The 22573-nt window shown below is 38.8% G+C and overlaps 1 protein-coding gene across 1 annotated transcript in view; it reads left to right on the plus strand.

Moving 5' to 3' along the window:
* opn7b (opsin 7, group member b) overlaps positions 1-22573 on the plus strand; it is a 63306-nt gene that overhangs the window by 34609 nt on the left and 6124 nt on the right. Inside the window, exons 2-5 of the mRNA XM_069725042.1 lie at positions 8574-8661; positions 8763-8925; positions 10135-10262; positions 22132-22466. Coding sequence (XP_069581143.1) covers positions 8574-8661; positions 8763-8925; positions 10135-10262; positions 22132-22466 — 714 coding nt within the window. The remainder of the gene's footprint in view (positions 1-8573; positions 8662-8762; positions 8926-10134; positions 10263-22131; positions 22467-22573) is intronic.

Here is a 22573-nt window from a genome sequence, read left to right on the forward strand (position 1 = left end):
TTCTTGTATTATGGTCATTTTGTTCCTTGTCTTTAGGATACTCGCTTAGGCCTTGAGGGGTTTAAATCTTTTCTCTAAATAAAGTGACTGGGACCAATATTCTACTCTCACTTTGTACTGAGTAGCAGCTTTAGCATTAGCAGTAGCAGGACAGGCTGCGCTAGCAGGGGCGGAAGATAAGACTACAGAGCTATAAGTAGCATGGCATTTGGGTTTAGCGCAAATGTGGACCCATTGTTTATTTCTGCCAACTGTACTCACAGAGTCGGTGACACTGATGTCATTGAATTTGTTCTAAAAAGAAATCCAACTTTACCAAATTGAATGCAACAGAAATGAGGTGTCACAGGGCAGACTGTGTGCTCTACCTTCGGTAAAAAAAAAAAAAAAAAAAAAAGCAATGATACCAGGGAGGCGGAAGGAGAAAAAAAGCTAAGTTTCTAAGAAAAAACAGATTCAAATGGGGGGGGCGGGGGGGCTCAATGAATGAATTACCCTTAGGGAGAGCATGAGGATGGAAGTTGAAGACATGAACTGGTGGAAAGCAAGTGGAGAGATGGGGTGAATCTAAAAGCTTTTTCACTCTTTCCTCCTTTAGTTCTCTCGCTCACCAAGAACCATATTGCAGGAAGTGACAAGTGGAACAGAGTAGAGAAATGGAGGGAGCGAGCTATAATAGAGCCTGTTTGGGGAAGTTTATACGCCGCTTCATCATCAAAAATGAGCTCATGTTGATGAAGTGGCCCTGTCAGAGATGATGTAGATCTAGTCTGAAATTTGAGTTGGAGCCAACACTGAAAATGCAGCTGATGAGGCTAACGGGCAATGTTGTAAGTAAGAAACTTGTAGCGACTGTGATACATACTGTGAGTTATGACATTTGTTCTGTTGCAAGTGATCCACTGATCATCCTTGAGATGTTTCTACAACTTGATTGGAGTCCACCTGTGGTAAATTCAGTTGATTGGACATGATATGGAAAGGCACACACCTGTCTATATAAGGTCCCACATTTGACAGTGCATGTCAGAGCACAAACCAAGCCATGAAGTCCAAGAAATTGTCTGTAGACCTCTGAGACAGGATTATATCGAGGCACAGATCTGGGGAAGGGTACGGAAATATTTCTGCAGCATTGAAGGTCCCAATGAGCAGTAAATGGAAGAAGTTTGGAACCACCAGGACTCTTCCTAGAGTCGGCCGCCCGGCCAAACTGAGCGAGAGGGGGAGAAGGGCCTTAGTCAGGGAGGTGACCAAGAACCCGATGGTCACTCTGACAGAGCTCCAGCGTTGCTCTGTGAAGAGAGGAGAACCTTCCAGAAGGACAACCATCTCTGCAGCACTCCACCAAGCAGGCCTGTATGGTAGAGTGGCCAGATGGAAGACACTCCTCAGTAAAAGGCACATGACAGCCCACCTGGAGTTTACCAAAAGGCACCTGAAGGACTCTCAGACCATGAGAAACAAAATTCTCTGGTCTGATAAAATAAAGATTGAACTCTTTGGCCTGAATGCCAAGCATCATGTCTGGAGGAAACTAGGCACTGCTCATCACCTGGCCAACACCATCCCTACAGTGAAGCATGGTGGTGGCAGCATCATGCTGTGGGGATGTTTTTCAGTGGCAGGAACTGGGAGACTAGTCAGGATGGAGGGAAAGATGAATGCAGCAATGTACAGAGACATCCTTGATGAAAACCTGCTCCAGAGCACTCTGGACTTCAGACTGGGGCAAAGGTTCATCTTCCAACAGGACAACGACCCTAAGCACACAGCCAAGATAACAAAGGAGTGGCTTCGGGACAACTCTGTGAATGTCTTTGAAAGGCCCAGCCAGACCCCAGACTTGAACCCGATTGAACATCTCTGGAGAGATCTGAAAATGGCTGTGCACCGACGCTCCCCATCCAACCTGATGGAGCTTGAGAGGTCCTGCAAAGAAGAATGGGAGAAACTGCCCAAAAATAGGTGTGCCAAGCTTGCAGCATCATACTCAAAAAGACTTGAAGCTGTAATTGCTGCCAAAGGTACTTCAACAAAGTATTGAGCAAAGGATGTGAATACTTATGTACGTGTTATATTTTTGTTCTTTATTTTTAATAGATTTGCACAAATTTTAAACAAACTCTTTTCACTTTATCATTATGGGGTATTGGGGTGTAGAATTTTGAGGAAAAAAAATGTATTTAATTCATTTTGGAATAAGGCTGTAACATAACAAAATGTGTAAAAAGTGAAGCGCTGTGATTACTTTCCGTATTGCACTGTATATTACACCATCCTTGCCTGTAATGCCTTGAATTTATTTGACTGATTTCAATGAAAGCTTTAGGGCTCAGGGTACATTTTAAAAACATAAAAACGTTCCTGTAGAGTGTCCGGTGTGATCCTACAGGTTATCCTGAAACACTGGACACTCTCTTAAGTCTTGCGTTCTGAATTCCCTTCAGACAACTTTCTCATGTGCTATGTGCCCTGGTTTCATATGACTTATTTAAATGTGAACTTGTAATGATACTTTAAAAATGTATGAGAGGGTACAGATGTGAGCAAATACTATTCCACAGCTAGGTGGTAAAACAGTGTTTAACGGTATCTGCCCTCCACTTTGTTGGTTATTATGAAAAGTATAATTAAATGTTCCTCCAGTCTCATTTATAATTAATCTGGTAGCTTTATGCCTACGACAGTATGCCAACTGCATACTGAAAATAGTGCTTCTGAAGAATAACAGTAATGTATGAATGGAAAGAAAAGCATGCTGAGATAAATTGTGGTTTTGGATTGAAGAGGTTATTTGCCAGCTGGATGAGTGACGCTTTGTGGAAATGAATGGGATGATCAGCCTGTAATCACATGCACTGTTCTGACTTTGGGATAGAGTAGTGAAGCACAATGAGGATGGATTTAATGTAACAGAAATTATATACGAGTGACCATATCATAATAAGAAAAGTGTTATTGTTAGTTTTGGGGAGAGATGTTCAGGACAGTGTTTGGTCAGTTAAGTCATATGCATACAGTAGTTATAGGGGCCTCCAGTTTGACAACAGGAACCCGGCACAATTGGTTGATATCATCTCCCTGTGAGTTCTAACAGCCAGTATAAATATATAACTGAGGTGTATGCACAAATATATTACTTTTTTGTTCATTGCATACAAAGCAGTTTGCTTGGGAAGATGGGCTATGTTTAATCTGGGTCGCCCTCGTTGCTGGATCTTAAGATATTGATATCAATCTGAAATAATGTGTTGCTATGAATTAAGATTCATGACTGCTGTCAAGTGTCAGTCATGCATGGCTGATGTAAGAACACAATATAACTCTTTATTATTACCCCAACTGCTTTTGTGAGTCAAAAATTGCCGGTAATGCTGAACCCTACCACCCTTAGACTAGAGGCCTCTAAATTAAAGTGTGTCAGTTTTATTCCACTGACGCTCACTGTAATATTGGATATGCTGCATAATACTGGATGGGAAAAAAAGGAGTTAATTGCTTTCGTGTGCTATAGAAACTTACGGTGTCTAGTTGGAATCAAATATGGAAACACATGCTCTATAGCATAGAATAGAGACTCGGGGGATCAGTGTATGAGAAATATAATAATGCGTTTCCAAAATATACTCAGTAGAAAATTCCCCCTCTGTTATATCTGGCTGTCTTGTATTGCGCAATGATATGTGTGTGCTGGGTGGATGTTTTCAGTACAACTAAATTGTCCCTTTGTCCCGTTTTTTCTCTTGGGTAATCCCCACCGCTGTGCTTTCAAATCTGTGCTTCTGACAGTTTCAGTTATAGGATTTCTCTCATCCTTCACTTGTCCTCGCCTATTTGTTCCAGCCTCCAAGTCTTTTACAATAGTCTCCATCTCTCACTCCCCTTGGCGCTTTTGCCCTTGGCCTTTCTTTTTGCATTATGAAGTGTGTGTCTGTATGTCTGTGTGTACATGTAGACTGCTAGTTCCATTTGTAAAGGGCTTAAATTGTCACAGACTTCCTCTACAAATGATGAGCACCAATTCCACCGTCAGTTTAGGACTTCTGCTCACTCTTTATCGTACTCCAGGTTTGACAAATACTGTCAGACTAAAGTGTCTGATGATAACTGACAGGATATCCTGTAGAGCATCATCACAGGGTTTATGGTTGAACCTCCATATTTTTTTTAAAAATATTTTACACAAAAGAACAAAGGGGTCAAAACGTCATGTAAAGCAGCCATCTATTGGTCTACTTCATACACTATAAATCAGCTGCACAGACGTTACAGCTAATGATTTTTTTATATTTAGAGAGGAAATGCTGACGGTCCAAGCATAATTTAAAGTCTGAATAAAAATATATAGATACTGAATATTCAATATTTATTCAGTAAGGCATTAAAAACCCTTATGCAAATTAAGATTAGCTCCCATTTTAACTCCACTTCCTCTTAACACTCTGAAGCCTTAAAGTCCTTGTGCACGACCAACAACATATTTATTCCAATAACTATTTAAACCTACTTAATTTCCTATCTTTGGGGTTTTTAATTTTTACTTTCAGCAGCAGAAAGGAAAAAAGTTCAAGTTAAAATGTTATTCTAATTTGGATGAGATATTCATGTAGAGGTAGTGAGGCAGGCAACAGACATGTGTGAATTTTAGTGAGAGGAGAAAGAGAAGCTGACGACTTGTGCATCCTATTGTTGATCATTTTTAACGTGAGGCTGCAGGTCAACAAGTTGGATGTACAACCGACACAAGACATCAGGATGACAGAAAATGCAGCATATTTTGGCTTCATGATGATATTACTTGAGAGGAATATGTCAGACTGCTCTATGAGTGGGAAGAAGGCAGAGACAGGAGGCAGTAACAGCGTAAGTGAAAACTTCCTGTAGCATAGATAGAAAACAGCTGTTCCTAAGTCTGAGGAAAAACCATGTTCTAGTCATTTAGGTCAGGAGGCTGATTATTTACAGTAATTTGTGTAACATATGTACATAAGCTGTTGTATCTGTTCAGGGTGGTTATTTGGTCGCCTGCGGACGTCACCATTAGTTGAGTTTTCAGCTAATTGAAAACACTACACCTTGATAATCCGTATGTCATTGTGGTGGTTGTCATCATAAGTGGTTCCACCAGTTGTGGAAAGTGACTAAGTACGTAAAAATATGAAATCCTAGAGATTTAGTGTTACATATGGCATGCCGTCCAAAATCGCAAAAAAAAGTCATACATGTCGTCCAAAATCGCAAAAGAAAGTCATACTAGTAGCATGTCGTCCAAAATGTGAAAAAAAAAGTCATTCTACAGCATGATGTCCGAAATGTGAAAAAAAAGTCATACTATAGGATGTCGTCCGAAATCGCAAAAAAAAAAGTCACACTATAGGATGTCCGAAATAAGACAAAAAAGTCACAGTATTGTATGTAGAAAGACAAAAAAAAGACATAGCATGTCATCCGAAATCGCCCAAAAAAGTTATACAATAACGTGGTCCAAAATCGCAAAAGTCACACTATAGGATGTTTGAAATAAGACAAAAAGTCATAGTATTGTATGTAAAACAACCCAGGGTTGAAATTGAACAAAGAACCTTCAGATTGTGAGGAAACTATGCTAACCACTATACCACTGTGCTGTCTTACATAACTGATAAAAAAAAAAAAGTCATACTATACATGTCGTCTGAAATCGCATAAAAAGGTTGTGTCATAGCATATGCAGAACGAGAGCAAAGAAAATCCTGGAGATTCATGTTAAAGATTTCAGATCACGTTAAATGTGTATTTATGAACCCCGCAGGCTGTGAACATTTTGTGAACTGGTCAACTATTGCATTTAGTATGGGTTTGGGCTGGAACAAAATGTCTGCTTTTTAGGTTAGGTTAGGTAGTTACTTTATTAATCCCCGAGGGGACATTTTTTTAAACTAAACTAACATTTTTACACTAATTATAGTTGTATATCCTGGGTATTTTTGAATAAAACAAGTGTATTCTTTATTTCTGGAACTTATCTTTGTACTCATCTGCTGGTGTGACATTCAAAGCTTCTTCTGGGGCTTAATAAAGACTCATCATACCCAATCCCTTCTCTCTGCAGTCACCAGAATACCAACCCTCGGAAATTTACTGGGAGCATTTAAAAAGGCCAAAAAATATTGGACCATCACAAGATAGGAAACTTTTCTGAACACAGTCAAAGAGTGCTACATGGTGATTGGATGATGTCGATTCTCGCACTCAACAAAATGTACACATAAAGGACTGATGCAGCCATCACAATCTGTGACATAACACAGGGCAATTTTTAATGAAATCATTAAAAAGCATGTATTCATGAAACAGTGAAATTCTTGCTGATATCATTTGATTACATATTTGTAGTTGGTTTTGATACATAGTGCAACAAATTAGCCAGGAAAGACAGAAAAACTCTCAGGAGAAGGAGATCAAAGAATGATGGGATGATGTGGCTTCTCATATTCAGCAAAAAAACGTACACACATAGACTGTTGCAGCAATCACGAGCTGATGTAACGTATTAGTTGGTTTTGATAAATGGTGCACCAAAGCAGCCTTTTGGAGCTTACTTTTGGACTTTTTCGGACATCAATGCTTGCTGTACATATGAACCCCTCCAAACAGGAGACACATATTTCTAAATACTTATGCAAACACATGCAATTACTCACACTTACACACACACACCAGGGCAGAATTCTATCTGCTTACAAGCTACAGCAGACCACATGGAATTGGAATAGAAAGTCCACGATAAAATAACACTGCACGTTGTCTATGAGGATAATCTGCAGGGTTTGAGGTAACAGGGATTTATCCTCACGCAGCTCCACTCTTAACCCCAGTCGAATTAACTTGTCTCCTACCTTTAGCATTAAATGCAGGTGAAGTTAGTAGATGAGTAAACAGAGAGGCTGTGCAAATATTTTCAAGTTATCTCCACACATTCCCTTAAGAGATTTTGCTTCTGCAATTTGCCCAGACCAGGATAATAATGACAATAATAAACTTTATTGGTATAGCACCCGGGTGGCGCAGTGGTGAAGGCACAATGCAAACCGTGTGTAGGTTCCACATAAGTAAAACAGAGCGAGGTAGAAACATAAGTGTCCTCATTTGCAGTGGTGGAAAGTAACTTAGTACTATTAAATTCATAATATATTTACATTCAGTGGCGTAACAAGTCAGTGCCAGGACCCAATGCTGTCACAATGCATCATAATGTTCCACTTGCTGTTCCACTTGCGGCCTGCCATCTTCCTCCCTCTCCTTTCAGTGCAGACTGTTCCGTTACAATAGCACCATCATGCTCATAGAGTCTGAATAATTCTGAAGGAATTTTATAAATGTACATACTAGTGAGACAGTGGTAGGTACACTGTGTTTCAGATATCTGTCTCTGTGCATTTACAACTTCAGCGACAAGGACGGCGCCTGAAGGCTCAGCGGTGCTGAAGAAAGCAAAATCTCTAACCTTCCCCCTCTAAACAAAAAACTAAAATCAAAAACAAAAACCCCAAAGTCTTCTAGTTTTCTTTAATCACGACAATTTGAACGAGTATTTTCCCACAGATTCCGAGAGATACTGGTTGGAAGTCTCTTTTCTCTCTTTTAGTGTGCCGCCACTGTCATAAAGACATATATTATCCAGCAGTGACCCTGTGCGCTCCTCACCAGCGGTTCGCTTGATCTCACAATCAGACCTAACATGAGGTGATGTCAGTATTGAATGAAAGAAGTGAACGCACGCACTTTTAAAATAGGCAGCAACAGCATATACTGCAGTGCACATCTGACACCTAAATAAAATGATTAATAGGGAAACAGACTGCTGTGCTATATTTGACAAAATGTGATGTTGGAGCACCATAATAGATAGAAACAAAGGGCCCAGAGAAGGTGGTGGTGGTGTTTATCTCTGGTTTCCTCTTTGCACGGTAGAGTTTTAACCACCATTTGTGGATGCAGTGATGAACCGTGTTCATAGACAATGTTTTTTAGAAGGTTTTCTTAGCTCAGACAATGATTTCCATTACGGATTTGTGTTTGTTTTCAATGCAGTGCCGCCTGAGGGCCTGAACAGCACATTGATCCAATAATGGTTTTCTTCCTTGTCCCTTGCGTACAGAGATTTCTCTGGATTCTCTGAATATTTTAATAATATTATGTACTGTAGATGATGAAATCCCCAAATTATTTGCAATTTTACTTAGAGGAACATTATTATAATTTTTTTGCACTATTTTCCCACACAGTCTTTTCACAGTGATGAACGTCTCACCATCTTCACTGCTCAGACACTCTGCCTCTCTGAAATGCTCTTTTTATACTGAATGATGGTACTGGTCTGCTGCCAATTAACCTAAGTAGTTGTGAGATGTTCGACCAGTTGCCAAGACTTTATCAACCTGATTGCCTCTCATTCAAAATACAGTTTTTATGATGCTGACCAGCTTTCTTATTTTGTCCTAACTAGCTTTCAGGGTGTGAATTTGTATGGAAGCAGTAACACAGTTAATGATTTTTCCTTTGTCTCTATTTTTTCATTTTTGTTCTAGATGGGAAATGCCTCCGAAACATTTCTGCTCGTGTCGAGAATATCGAAAGATAATGACTTCCTCATGGGAACTATCTACACCATTTTTGGTATATAGTTGTTGTTTTTTTTCCCCTTGTGGGCACCTTTTAATTGTACAACTTCAGACTAAAATCCAACAATCCTTATACTCTGCCACTCTGTGTCCCAGGTGTGCTGTCAGTGCTGGGGAATGGGATCCTACTGTTCGTGGCCTATAGAAAGAAGTCATCCTTGAAACCAGCAGAGTTCTTTGTGGTCAACCTGGCAATCAGCGATCTAGGCATGACCATAACCCTGTTCCCACTTGCAATTCCTTCAGCCTACACTCACATGTAAGTGAACATTCATGTTTTCATCCCTATTTCTGCTTTCATCTATTCATCTTTTATGTTATCTTCAGATTCAGTGTATTACTGAGGGATAAAAAAAAGAAAAGAAAGAAGGCAAACAGACTAGCAAAAGGTCATGGTCAAGATGTTGTCAAAGAGGTTGTAGCTTCCACTGAGAAAAACAGAGGTCACGTCCAAATGTCAATGTCTATCTTAGGGCTTTAACAACCTGACCACTAGTTTATTACAATATAAAAAACATTACAAATACAAATGGGGATTTTTGTTGTTGTTGTTGTTGTTGTTGTTGTTTTTTACAGCAGATTACTTTTAGACTCAATATAATCAAAATGCATAAATGAAAGCATGTAATAAATAGATTTAAAAAGATTTTGATATTTTTTGCTGGAATAACAATAATAATTGGGGTAGATCTTTGTAACATGTCTTACTCATTACTTGTTACATTAGATCATCACGTTTAAAAGTGTTATTTAAGATCCTGTTATTGTAATGTCCAAATAGGTCAATAATGGTATTATTTTTTTACATTTCACCAAAGTGAATAAACACATACTAGTATATTGTAGTCATCGTACAGGACAGCATTCATGTGAAAGTTCATGGTTTATTAACACCAGCTGGCGATGGGGACAGGGTCTCTGTGAAAGAAACACAATATGATTTTATATAGAGTAAGTACAATGACAAAAAAGAGGTCTATTTTTCATTTGTTTTGTACCGTTGTTATTATTATCACAACCAATTGGATAGTTGCTTAAGAATGAGTTATTTGCCAGATTGACAAATGTTTAGAAAAGGAGGAAAGAGCACAAGAAAGTGAGGAAAATATTGAAAAGAAAATTGGTGAAGAGTCCAAAAAGTTAAGAGAGCACTGTGCCTCCATCACCTATAAAATATAACACTATAATACATGCCACTTTTGTTTCTTATGTCTCATGCTTCATCCTCATGCCTTTCCTGCCTGCTTTTCTGATCCCCTGAAGATGTGTGGACAATAGCTGTCATATGCGCAGTATTGAGTCAAGGTGCATATCTGCACACCACCGTTGTATGTGAACTAGAGGAAAGCCATACAATTTATTATTTATTGTTCCGTGTACTGGATAGGAGTTGTGCAATTCAAAGGATTTTGCATATAAACTCACTTAATATCACAAAATGTTCTGTTCTGTCTCTTTCTCCATTCAGGTGGTTGTTTGATAAGATGACCTGTACTTGCTATGCCTTTTGTGGCGTTTTGTTTGGTCTGTGCAGTCTGACCAACCTCACAGTGCTCTCTTGTGTCTGCTGGCTCAAAGTCTGCTGCCCAAACTACGGTAACTCAAACCCTTTTTATGCTTTACTTCATTATTCCATATAAATCTACCATCATCCACACTGGCATTAGTACACAAATTTAATTTTTATAAATAACTACACCCCCCCCCCCCCCCAACAAATAATTTAAAAAAAACACAAACAGAAAAATGGCAAATTTATCCAGGATCTTACATTTGGTATTATGGTCAGTAAAAAAGTTATCATATTAATGCATATCGGCCCACAAAAATATAAATATATCTCTAATCAGCTTATATCAGCTGATGAAATCGGGCAGTTGATATATATGTCGGGCTGTAGAATTTACTAGGAGCATTTATTGGTAGTGATTGAGTAGAAGGCTTGTTTTACTCATATTGATCTCCACATTGTAGATGCCCCCTAAAAGCAACAACCTGGAAGCTTAAAACAGGAAAAACAATAAAGTAGTGAGGCCAGCAACTCAAGGGCTCATTACAATGTAAAAGAAGCCACGCTGCAAAAATATGAATATTCAAGGATACGTTTTAATCTCTTTGCACAGCATCATATGTAAATAAGGAGATGTATACAAGGCCTCAAATTAGTCCACTTGACTTTGGATAACTCTTACAGTACATAGTGCTTTTCATGTGCTCCCCACCACAACATATAATGATTGGAATTTCATCACTCCTTGGCTGCATGCTTTGGTTACATCCATGCTTTTAGACTTGATTAATGAATCTCAATTTTCAGAATGAATGAGCACTGAAAAAGGGGTCTGTTTCTTTTGCCAGTTTGAGAGCAACAAATAAACCCTGTCAAATTGTGCAAAACTACAAACTGCAACTTCAGCAGCTGTTGAATGTGAAATTTTACATTTCTGTTTTACTATAGTCCATCAGCTGTTTGTAGGAGTTATAGTTGGGTACAAATACATTCATAGGCACTTGTGCTTATAACTATAGCGTATTGTTATAAATAATTAATTCAATATTCATATGAAGGCCAGGCAAAAAGATTTCAAGTAAACTGTTAAAGGTAATTACTTTTAAGAGATGTGCTTATGTAGCCCGCCCTATTGGGTTCAGAGATAATGGTGCTTAAAATATGATAGACTTTTCTTTGGATGTCCACTCAAAAAGCACTCACTCTGCATAGATAATGGCATAGCTTAAATCAAGGGGTACAGCTGACATTTGAATGTCAGGTACGCTCAAGATAATCATACAACCATAATTATTTAAAAACAATTGCAATAGCATCTGCACAAATTATGAGTTCAATTTTCATCACAATCCAAAAGAGTTTCAGGTAAACTGTTCTTAGATAGAGAAAAATAAAGATACTGTAAATACACAGTATGTCAAGGAAGACTGTGGCCCTATTTACGCTTTTCATGTTAAGTGTCACGTATCAGGAGATAGTTTGGATTACAGTTATTATACTTTCATTAACATTAGTAACATATGTAGATGTATTTTTGTCGACCATAATATAAATCTGGTGCAGGTTCTCTTTGGCTACATGGAAATCAAGGTTGTACAGAAGTTTCACGGTTCAGCCAGCTAACGACAATCAATGATCCAACACAAACACTTGGATCAATCATCAAGTTTTACTGTGTTCATTTCCACCTTCCTCACCGACAGAGAAGCTTTCTCACCTGCACTGATCAATGATTGAAAAGAGCAGGACTCAGATAAATGATATAACGGCTTAGCATGCCCTCTATTAGAGCCACTATTTTTGATAAAACATTAAGAATAAAAGATCTATATCTTCAGGGAAAACTTGTCATTACCACAGGAGATGTAGTGGCTATTTACAAGCTACTTAGAGACATAGTTACACCTGGGAGCCTTTAAGATTATGTATTTATACAATTTTAACATCTGGCTATAATACCCAACACAGCAGTTTCAATCAGTCCTAAATGTTTGTCAGATTCATTTACACGTCTTTGATTTCCAACAACCATCTGATGCGCTCAAATAATGGGGTCTCTGTGATCTGCAGGAAGCCAACTAATTTAAAACCAAACAAAACTCAATATCTAATCACTTCCTTCTTTCAGTGCCTTTAAACCTACCCCATTGTCTCCATCAGACAGTGTTGGTGAAGCTTTCAAGTAGATCTGTGGCCCAGAAAAGCCAGATTGATTGTTTAATCAAAAGCCAACACAGACAACAAGTTTCACACGATCTATGCAAGAAAAAAACTGCAGCAATGTCAACACATCCATCTCTAAGACAACTTAGAAAACCCCATGACCCTGACGAAGACTATGCGTTTATTTAATTCAATAAAAATGTTATTATATAGTGAAAAAACACAAAACAAGTCATTTCAGGGCACTAAACATAGTAAACAACATTAGAAAAAGGAACCCAAAAATTCAACAATTCACACGACCAATAGCTGAAAGGAAAAACTCCCTTTTAGCAGAAATAAACCTCAGAAATAGACTCAGAGGTAGGTGGCCATCTGCCTCGACGGTTGGGGTGAGTGGAGAGCAGAGAGAGAAAAGAACAGAATAGAGATAGAACAGACAATTAAGACTGGGTAAGTTGGTAGGACCAGTAACCATGGGCCAGAAACATGCCTTCTATTGTTGGGAATTCTAGAAACCGAAAGCAAACCTGCACTCTTTGAGCAAAGCACTAAGATGAGATAAAACTGGACAGTTTAGAGTTTTGCAAGTCAGGAAAAGAAGTTGTGTAAAAATAGGAGAAATAGATATGTCTTGCTAAATCCCATCAGAACTCTCATTGCAGGGTTATGGAACAACTGCAGGCTTTTTCAAGAGTTATTGGGACATCTTGACAAAAAGGAATTACAACAATCCAGCCTAAAGATAACAAACCATTAATACATTTTTCCGAATGACGCAGAGACGATATGTTCTTGATTTTAATAAGTATTGCAGAGTTGAACGTCCTTGTAGCATCTGTCAAACTGTGAAAATTTGATCCTACATTTCACCTGTTGTTTTTCGCTTTGTTCGTTTTTGAAGTCATTTTGAATACTTTGATCCACATAGACTACCCGAGGTTTTTGCTGCATCCATCAGAGTTTATTTTTTTCTGTTACTATTGCAATGCACCCTGACTTGCATGCACTTTGATTTACACATTTATACATCTGTCTACTGCATCGTAACCATATTTAGAATTATAGGGGAGCTAAGCGGAGCTCACCTCCCTTGAAAATCACTTGAAATTTAAAAAATTTTCCCTCTGGGATTAATAAAGTAACTACCTAACCTAACCCTAAAAGGACACAAGCTCACCTGAAGGCCTACTTTAAGACATTCAGGGGGAGCTCTCAATCATCATTCATTTTATAGTCACAGGTTGATTTTCAGTATAATAAGGTTCCTGAACAAAATAATTGTAATAAAATGTGTCACTGTTGTGTGTTAATTTGTTCATTAGGCTACATATCAATTAGAAAGAGATCTCCGATTGCAGTTACAACAGCGTGCTGCCGGGATGGAGGTGAGAACGAGCCGAACAGAAAAGTGCACTGTGAACCCCACTCACCTCGTCTTCATCCTCTTCCATCCCAGATCAAATCTTTCAAAGGGGTCTCTCCCCAGTTATACGAGTCAGTCCCAAAACTATAATGCTTCTAATCTAGTCTGTATTTAATCAGATTGACTTGCCTGATGTAGAAGCGATGGATAGACGTTTAAAGTGGGAACGGCAGGGAAAAGTGAAAAGACAACCAGAGAGAGAGAGGGAGTTGCGCAAGTTTAATCAGAAATAAACTGCCAATAATTAGCTGGACCTCTTGAATGAATGCGTTTGAAATAATTTGCATGATAAATGCATGATTACAATTTTAACTGGATGTGCAAATCACCACAAAGTCTTTAAAAAAGTAATCAACGTCAATATGCAGAAAGTATTCATGGTGCTTGTGATTAGTCAAAAGCTTACATTAAAGAACACTCATTCACAGTGGTGTCAGCATCTAATAAAGACCGCCCATGCTGAAATTCACTGGAGCAGAATGATTCAGTTGCTGTTGACATCGGAGGGCAATTTGAGAAAAGCACTAGTTGCTGTTAGCTGTCAGCAACTCAGTTTTTGGATGGTCCTTGCCGGCTCTTGCACAGCTAATGTGGCTGCGGCCTTTCTCCACTGCAGTTCTGCAGTAGTACACTCTAGCCCAAATGAATAAGGCTGAAAATATTGTCACTGCTGGACATGTAGCTAGTTGCAGGACAAGAGAACATTGTTTTGTTTCGGGGCAGCACACCCCCTGGGGGACACAGAAAGCTCAATTAGCCTGTAGTTCTTTCAGTTATGAACCACGTCACTGTACACGTCAAATGAGGAAAACCAGCTTTTGCAGCTGCTTTTTAAAGACACAGAAGTTAGGGAGGAATTTATTAAAGAATAATGTCCTGCTGTTAAGTGAAGGCAAAACTGTTTCTTCAAAATTGATATATAAATAAGTTAAGACCTTTTTTAAATTTTCCATCTGATCAACCTCTTATGTTAAGTTATCAAATGCCTAAATCATATTAATATAAGAGACTTTTTTTTTTTTTTTTTTTTTATACTGCGAGTGTTCTTTACTGTGAGCTTTTGACTAATCACAAGCACCATGGATCATTTCTGGTTATTGATGTTATTTTGAAGACTTTGTGGTGATTAGCACATCCAGTTACGATTTTAATCTTATCATGCAAATTATTTCAAGGTCATTCATTCAAGAGGTCCAGGTAAATTATTGACAGTTTATTTCTCATGAAATTTACTCACCCCCCCATCTCCCCTCCCCTCTCTCTCTCATTTTTACCCTTACAAATCTCCAAATAAGATGGTTCTCTTGCCTCACAAAAAAAAAAAAAACCAGGAGAGTATTTTTTTTTTTTCCGGAGTTACTATTATTTTCCTCTAAAGGAGTCATATTTCATCATTTGGGAGCGTAATTAGTACCAGTATCCAGTAGAGCGGGAGCAAAATATTCAGAAGCAAATCTGTTTGATTCTTGTTGTTCTGGGTTTTGTACCCTCGTGGTTGAAATGCACTTATTGTAAGTCGCTTTGGATAAAAGCGTCAGCTCAATGAAATGTAATGTAATATTTGAGTAAAACAGCGTGACCACCCAAAACACTTCCTTAAGTTCCGTTTCTGCCGCCACGACACCTTTTGCCACGCTGGAATGAACAGAAGACGGCATTTGTAATAAGATGTCAGGTAAGATATTATTTTTGGTCAACTTCACGTGTGTAAGGTCAATTTTGTAGCAACATCGCAGCTAACTTACTTCACTATTTGCTTTGTCATTTACGAACCGTAGCTTCTGATTGGTCGCATTGCCAGAAGCTAACGCTAGCTTCTAACTTTCTCACCTAGCCACGGTCGAACATTAGCTTCTAGCAGATTAACATGAATCCGCACAACCTTTGGTGGTCTATGGACCATATGGACGCCAGTTGGATCGTTGACGCACCTGCATTATTAAAAAAATGAAATAGTTTACCACTTTGGAGGCATAATGTTAGACCATGCATCATGTCTTTCTAATGATGGTTTACTGTGGTGAGGGCATCTGCTTTCAGACTCCGTACACCAAAATACGATGACGGAATGAAGAGCTTCGATGATGCCAAGGAAGCTGCACGAGACATGAAAACAAGAGGACTCCTGCTGGATACGCCAACTGACACCGGTGAATGAGGGGGAGGGACCCATGTGAACATGTGACTGCCTGTCACGACAATCTCTTTTCTGTTCTACAATAGCCTGGGTAGGGGTGTAAGATCTGTCATGACCGTGGTGCCACACCATAATGTTTACTGTTCTGTTTTGACTTATTCTATCTTGTCTGCTGATTGACCAGGATTTTAGTCTGATGTTTGGTGATGCTGCTGCTGCGAAGTTCCCGGAGGTATGGCCAACTATCCACAAGCAGAAAGTCCTTGAACAAAGCCGTGGCCTCACACAGACAGCCGGCCTTCAAGACCTGGTTCAAAATGCTGAATGCACAACAGACGGGGAAATGGTATGCTGAAAGTAAAGGATCCTGTTTATGGAAGGGAGAATTGTTTTTGAACACAAAATGGATTGACTGTTAGTTTGTAGTGAATGATGAGGATTACTACGGAGAAAGGAATAATTTGACTTCCACTAAAAATCCTGTCGTCGTAAGACTCCAGCGAATACGATGTAAAACAAGAGCTGTGAAAAATGTCTGACAGAGATAAAAAAAAAAAAAAAAATTAAAACTTGCTACAGGCATAAACACAACATAGACCTGTCTTTATATACTGAAAGGAAGAATGTAAAAACAACTACTTATATTTTTCAAGGAGTGAGCTTTGAAATTAGGCTTTAACTTTTTTAATTCACTATTGACCGACTGAGAGAGGACAAGTTGAAATGTTGGACATTTCTAGACTGAGGGAAAGTCCACAGGTAGGATATAGGTCCTCGTCCAGGGACGGGCCCTCCGAAGGTGTGAGGAGTTCCTGTCCACCCACCAACAGGGACACGAGGGGGAAAAAAGTTAAGAACTCCCTGTGGATGTTTTACGTTGCTCAAATTGCAAATTTGTATTTTCTCCAAAGTTATGAAAGGGTATAACTATTTTCTTTGAAACACTTAATCACAGAACACTAAGTTGTTCAAGCATTTGTTTCCAAACAAAAGGCTGCTACCAAAAACATCATTTTATGGTGTATTACCCTACATGTATTCTTAAAATTGGACCACTTTTGCATAGCTGGTGCATGCGCTATGAAGCAAAGCATAATTTATTTAAGAAATGGTTAAAAAGCTTAACAAAAGTCACTAAATCTTTTGCAAAAAAACCCCACCAAAATCAAATAGCATACAGGTGGCAGACATTTGATCTCAATGGAGGGATAATTGGTAAAATGGTAGTTTTGAATGTGCTTCACGGGATATGAGATAGCTGAGGCCATTCAGGTACCAATTGACGCCAAGGTTTTAAGTGTTAGATGGGCCACCGTGGAAATATGTATCAGCCAGGTTTAGTTGTTTGTCTGAAAGTCCATTGTGAGATGCCAGTTTTTCACAAAATCCACCATGTTGTTCTTAGAGATGAGAGGTTTTCGTTGGTTACATTTGCCCTGCAAACAATGTGTCTTGATGAGCATTTTAATGCATATGAAGTTGGGTGTACAAAAGAGGGACCTCATGTAGTTGATGTCAAAGAGCTTTTCTGTTACAAAGCATTTAATATACAAATACCATACAGGTGTGATGACGCAAGTTTGTTTATTGGGCCATACTGTTTCCTATAATGTTGCATTCAGGAGTGAAGAGGCCAAAATGTTTCATTTTACAGTGGTCCAATTTTATTTTCTTAAAACTGATTCTGTAAGATATCTGTTTTGATCTACTGCGCATTTATTATATATTTTTTTAAATAATAAAGTGTGTTTTTTTTAAAATACTGATATCTGATTTATTTAACTTGTTGGGTTTAAAGATAACCTTCCAGAGTAAGTTCTGTTTTTTTAGGTTTTAATCATAACTTAAGTAATATCGAGAGGAATTAAATTCCATATAGAGTGAATTTCAGTTCTACAGTATATGGAGTGAAATTAAATTCCATATAATGTGCAATGTAGTTCTATATGGAGTCAATTTCAGTTCTATACCGAGTGAAATTCTACTCTAAACGGAGTAAAATATAACTCTAAATTGAGTGAAATGGTAGTAGAGTTGTTTTCCTTTTATGCTACATAGAGTACATTATTATCATGTAGAGTTAAATATAAACACTGAATAGAGTAAAAATTACTCTAAATTATTAACTCTGAGGCAAGAGTAGATTTTACTCTATCTAGACAAGGACCAAATATTATATTTTTTAGAGTACAATTTTTTTAATTTGAGTAAAATTTACTCGGACAGATTTACTGTGGATAACCAAGGGTTTTATCGGGCATTACAAGGAACCAAGATATATCGATCCTAAGATGAGGGACGTTGATGCACACAAGTGAAATAGTGCTACTGCATTGCCCTAAAATAAAGCATAAACTGAGAGACTCTGAGCCTCAAAATATCAAAAATGTGGAAAAAGTAAAGTGATGTAACACTGATTTCCTGTATGGTAATTAGGTGGGCAGAGAATTTGTGTTTTGCTCATGGACACTTGCTGTACTTATGACTACACAAACTGTAGAAGAAATCTGAGACATCTCAGTCATCATGCAGTTTCAATTAACTGTAGCACCCCATTTGTTTCAATGTTTGTTCATGCGAATGCTGCTGTGACTGTAAACTGTTCAAGGAGCACATCGTTAATGAGCTTCATTAATCTCTTGATTAATGTGTCTAAGCCAAATCTCTCTGCAGGCAACTAGCTCGATTCGGGTCCCTATCATTTTTTTTCAATAAACTGTTGGCACTTCCAAAGACACTTCTACTGGCTATATGTTTCTATATCAGTTTTTGCAGGAGGGTAATTCAATTTCAGTTTCTTTCAAGACTCATCATTCACTAATTTGTTCATTAAACCATCCAATTAATTGTTTTGTCTTTCTATGACAATGTGATCATTTGTCACAGCACCAGTGAGCCATGATTCATAATTCATAAATCATAATTAATTTAAAAACATAATAATATTCACTACATGTGAATTGGTATCAATTGAAAGAAACTGAACATAATTTCATTTCATTCAGAGGCTGTCATCGCTATCCTGTGAATGGGTGCACAGTTGTACTCTGCAGTACAGATCTTTCACTCCAGGAATCTGCATCCTGGAGTGAAGAATCCTGGGATGTTTTCATTTATATGCTTCACACACTCAGGCTCGCCAATACACACCGCAGGGGTACACAGAACAGAGGCAGCTTGACACATACTGTTTCAATCGGATTTATAATGCTTGATACATGAGGTAAAACAGGCCCTAACAGAGTATAATCACTATAAAAGGAAAAGCAGATTTAGCCAAAGAAGATATCAACACAATTTGAAACGGTATCATGTACAAGAAGACATAAGAAACACGGTGCTGACAGCCTGGATGAGTTATCAAATACAGCTGGAGATTGTAAAGATCTGATGAGCAGCAAACACCACTTACATGTGACATTTGAACTAATTCAGGCTTTGTTTAGATCCAACTTTACAAAGCTAGAATTGTTTTCCATGCCGCAGTAGGTTTAACGATTGCTGTGAATAGGCACACTATAATTGAAGGCTGTGTTGTTAAAAAGCTACTCTTGTCCGTTTTCCAGAGCAACACAGTCTATAATGCAGAGTATGAAACCCCAGAGACTAACAAGCCTCACAAATAAAAGTGTTTGAAATGCAAATGAGCACAAATAATTACACTTTTATGAGACTTCTCTGCAAGGAACCTTGTATAAATGTGCTGTCCTCTTGCCTCTTAGCTAGTTTATACACTGTAACAGACAGCGCTCCAGGTAAAAACAAGCACACAGTTTCTCACAAACCAAAAAATGAACAGGGGCACATCGTCATCGATGCAAAAATCCAGGAAATCATTGCACATGTGCAGCGACAGCAATTTCAGACCAATTTGTGCTGTCTATTGGGAAAACAAACCCACCAATGAGCAGCAGGTTAAACCAAGAAATGGGAAGTGAACCACTGGGAATTATCCACATCTATATTGATGATTTTCTTAAAATGTGGTTAGATCATCTCAATTACAATTACAAACAAAGACAATACATTTTTACTAAAAACACAAATAATTGTATGGTTCTTGTTCATATTGAAAACATCATTCAAATATTTGCAGATTAGGGTGGGAAAATGAATGAATGAATGTGTACACATCAAGTTTTTCTACTGTCAATTCAATTCTTTGTAATTCTTTGAGTCAATCCTTAAATCCTTTGTCTCATGTCACTTTATCATAAAAAAAAGTAATTCTAGTAACCTCAGCATGGAGTGATATTAATTTTCTATATTTGAGGAAAAGGATGAGTTCCTATCAGATTGCTAGTGAGTATGGGCAGACACTCAGTTGAGATACTGGAATCTGTATCTAAAGAAAACAAGGTTGGTGGCTCCCTATTTAGAATGTAGGAGCACATAATGCAGGGCTTTTCTTTGAAACAAAAGTTCAGCTCTACATGTAAAAAGACCTCAGGTTAAATCGTTCATATGCCACTTGGAAGGCTGGAGTGTCTGACGAGTGATGGGATGCTCCACATCAGATAAAACCCATCTGTAATGGCTAACTAGTCCCCTTCCTGAGCCACCACACAGTTCAGCGACTGCCACAGGGCGTAATCACCTCCCCCCACATTCAGTTTGAACTGTAAGAGGGGTTGACATCCTGCTGAAGAGGCTGTGTGGCGCCATAGATAAGGCTGCCTCTGTTCTCCGCCACACTGATTGCACAGTTAAGAAGACTGAGCCTAAATCAATCATAGTAGACTCTGGTGAGGGCTGTTTCAGTGTTTCCAATGGATCTCCTCATTCACATTCGTTCTATCCACTTATTGCATGAGGGCAATAACAAGTGCTGATCCAATCGTACCACTTTACACAGTAATGTGTCATAAATTCGACATACTCGCATATAATGTATCCGAGGAACCCCGCACACAATTTTTCACTTATATTTATACATTATTTTGATTACCAATCTTTGTAAATATACAGCAACCAATGACCAAGCAATTTGGTCACAAATAAAGACAATGTTTACCTTCTAAACCTTTGGAACACCTATGGCTCTTTCTTGACCAAAGGCAGCAGTGGTGCAGATATCATTTTCAAGACAGTGAATTTTTGAATTTGAAAAGTGTTAAAACAATAGACTGTATATAAAAGTGGACGTAGCTTCCGGCTCTGAAAAATGAGGCCGAAAATAATAAATAAGCTTCAAAAAGCCATATTTTTGGGGGCGTGTCTGTTTGATTGACACGCCTGTGGTGTGGTCAGGTTACAGCTATCGGTGGGTGGGACCGATAGCTGTCCCCTGGTTTCCAATCAGATTGAGTCAGATTTCCCCGCTCGCTCGCCCCCAGATCGCCCAAATATGGTCACTACCAGCTCCAAACCGCTCCGAACTAGCAAGATGGCGCCTGCCAAATTCCAAACTCGAGGCTTCATTACGACCATTCACGAACCAATGGGTGACGTCACTGCAGGTGGCCGCTTGGTTAAAACAGAATATGTTGTGAGTCTGCGTCAACTGTTTGAATTAAGGCTTTAAATGCATTATTCTCTGCAAAAATCCTATTTTACATTCCCATTTTAATAAACACCTATTTTCCCCTATTTTCCCCATGCAGATATGTTTGTGCAAACAAAGTCAACACCGACAAATGGTGTTGACTATGTTTCTTGGAACTTGCACATGTCTCAGCCCTAAAGCAATACAGTCATGCTTCTCAAGTGGTTTTTCTCACATGCGTTAGCCCAAAGCAAACATGCTATGCAACTACACTGCTTCCACCCAGAATAATGTTTATGTTCAGATTGCAGGCATTATGAACTTTACTGACCGCACATGTGCATTCCGGTGGACCGCGTGATCTCGTGTAGGAGCACGCCTGAGGTAAAATATGCATTGGCCGGAAAACAGGATAAAATATGTTTCTTGATTATTTGTTTTTTTGTGCAGCAATTCATTGTCCTTGTCAAATCTACCTGTCTATCCCAGGGAAATTTCCTGTCAAGCTATTCATCACTTTTTGGACGATATGTCTCCACTTCCTCCTCCTTCTGTCTTACTCTTTCTTCTCCTCACTCATTACCTGTTATCAGCATCAGGTAACCGGAATCAATATGCTTCAGTGGCATATTGTTGCTATGCTGTTGTTTTTGTATCCTTCCTTTATGTCGTCATCCATCAGTAAACACTCCCCAAACTCTCCCTCCTCTTCCTCTGTCTCTTCCCTGTTAAACTCCTGTTTAGGTAACAAGTTCTCATACATCCACGCCTGCCTGCTGGTTGCTGGCATCTGGTGTTACGCTGGAGTGTTTGCTGCAGGTCCCCTGTTGGGCTGGGGAGAGTATGGTGCTGAGCCTTACGGTACAGCATGCTGCATCAACTGGCATGCACCCAGCCAAAGCTCTGCAGCTATGAGCTACATCATCTGCCTCTTCTTCTTCTGCTACATCGTGCCCTGCACTATCATCTTTCTGTCCTACACATTCATCCTGCTGACTGTCCGGGGCTCTCGCCAGGCTGTGCAGCAGCATATGTCCCCACAGAACAAGATCACCAATGCACATGCACTTATCATTAAGGTGAATGCATAGGCTTGCTTTTCAAGAATAGTTATACTATATATTGTTTACCATATGAATTAATGTTAACACGACAAACGTTTTCTGTGTTGTCATGTCTCTTTTCA

This window comes from Brachyistius frenatus, unplaced genomic scaffold (assembly GCF_029030835.1).
Source record: "Brachyistius frenatus isolate BFR_SWC_R1_liver_20210118 unplaced genomic scaffold, ASM2903083v1 Contig_6, whole genome shotgun sequence".
NCBI classification, from domain to species: Eukaryota; Metazoa; Chordata; class Actinopteri; family Embiotocidae; genus Brachyistius; species Brachyistius frenatus.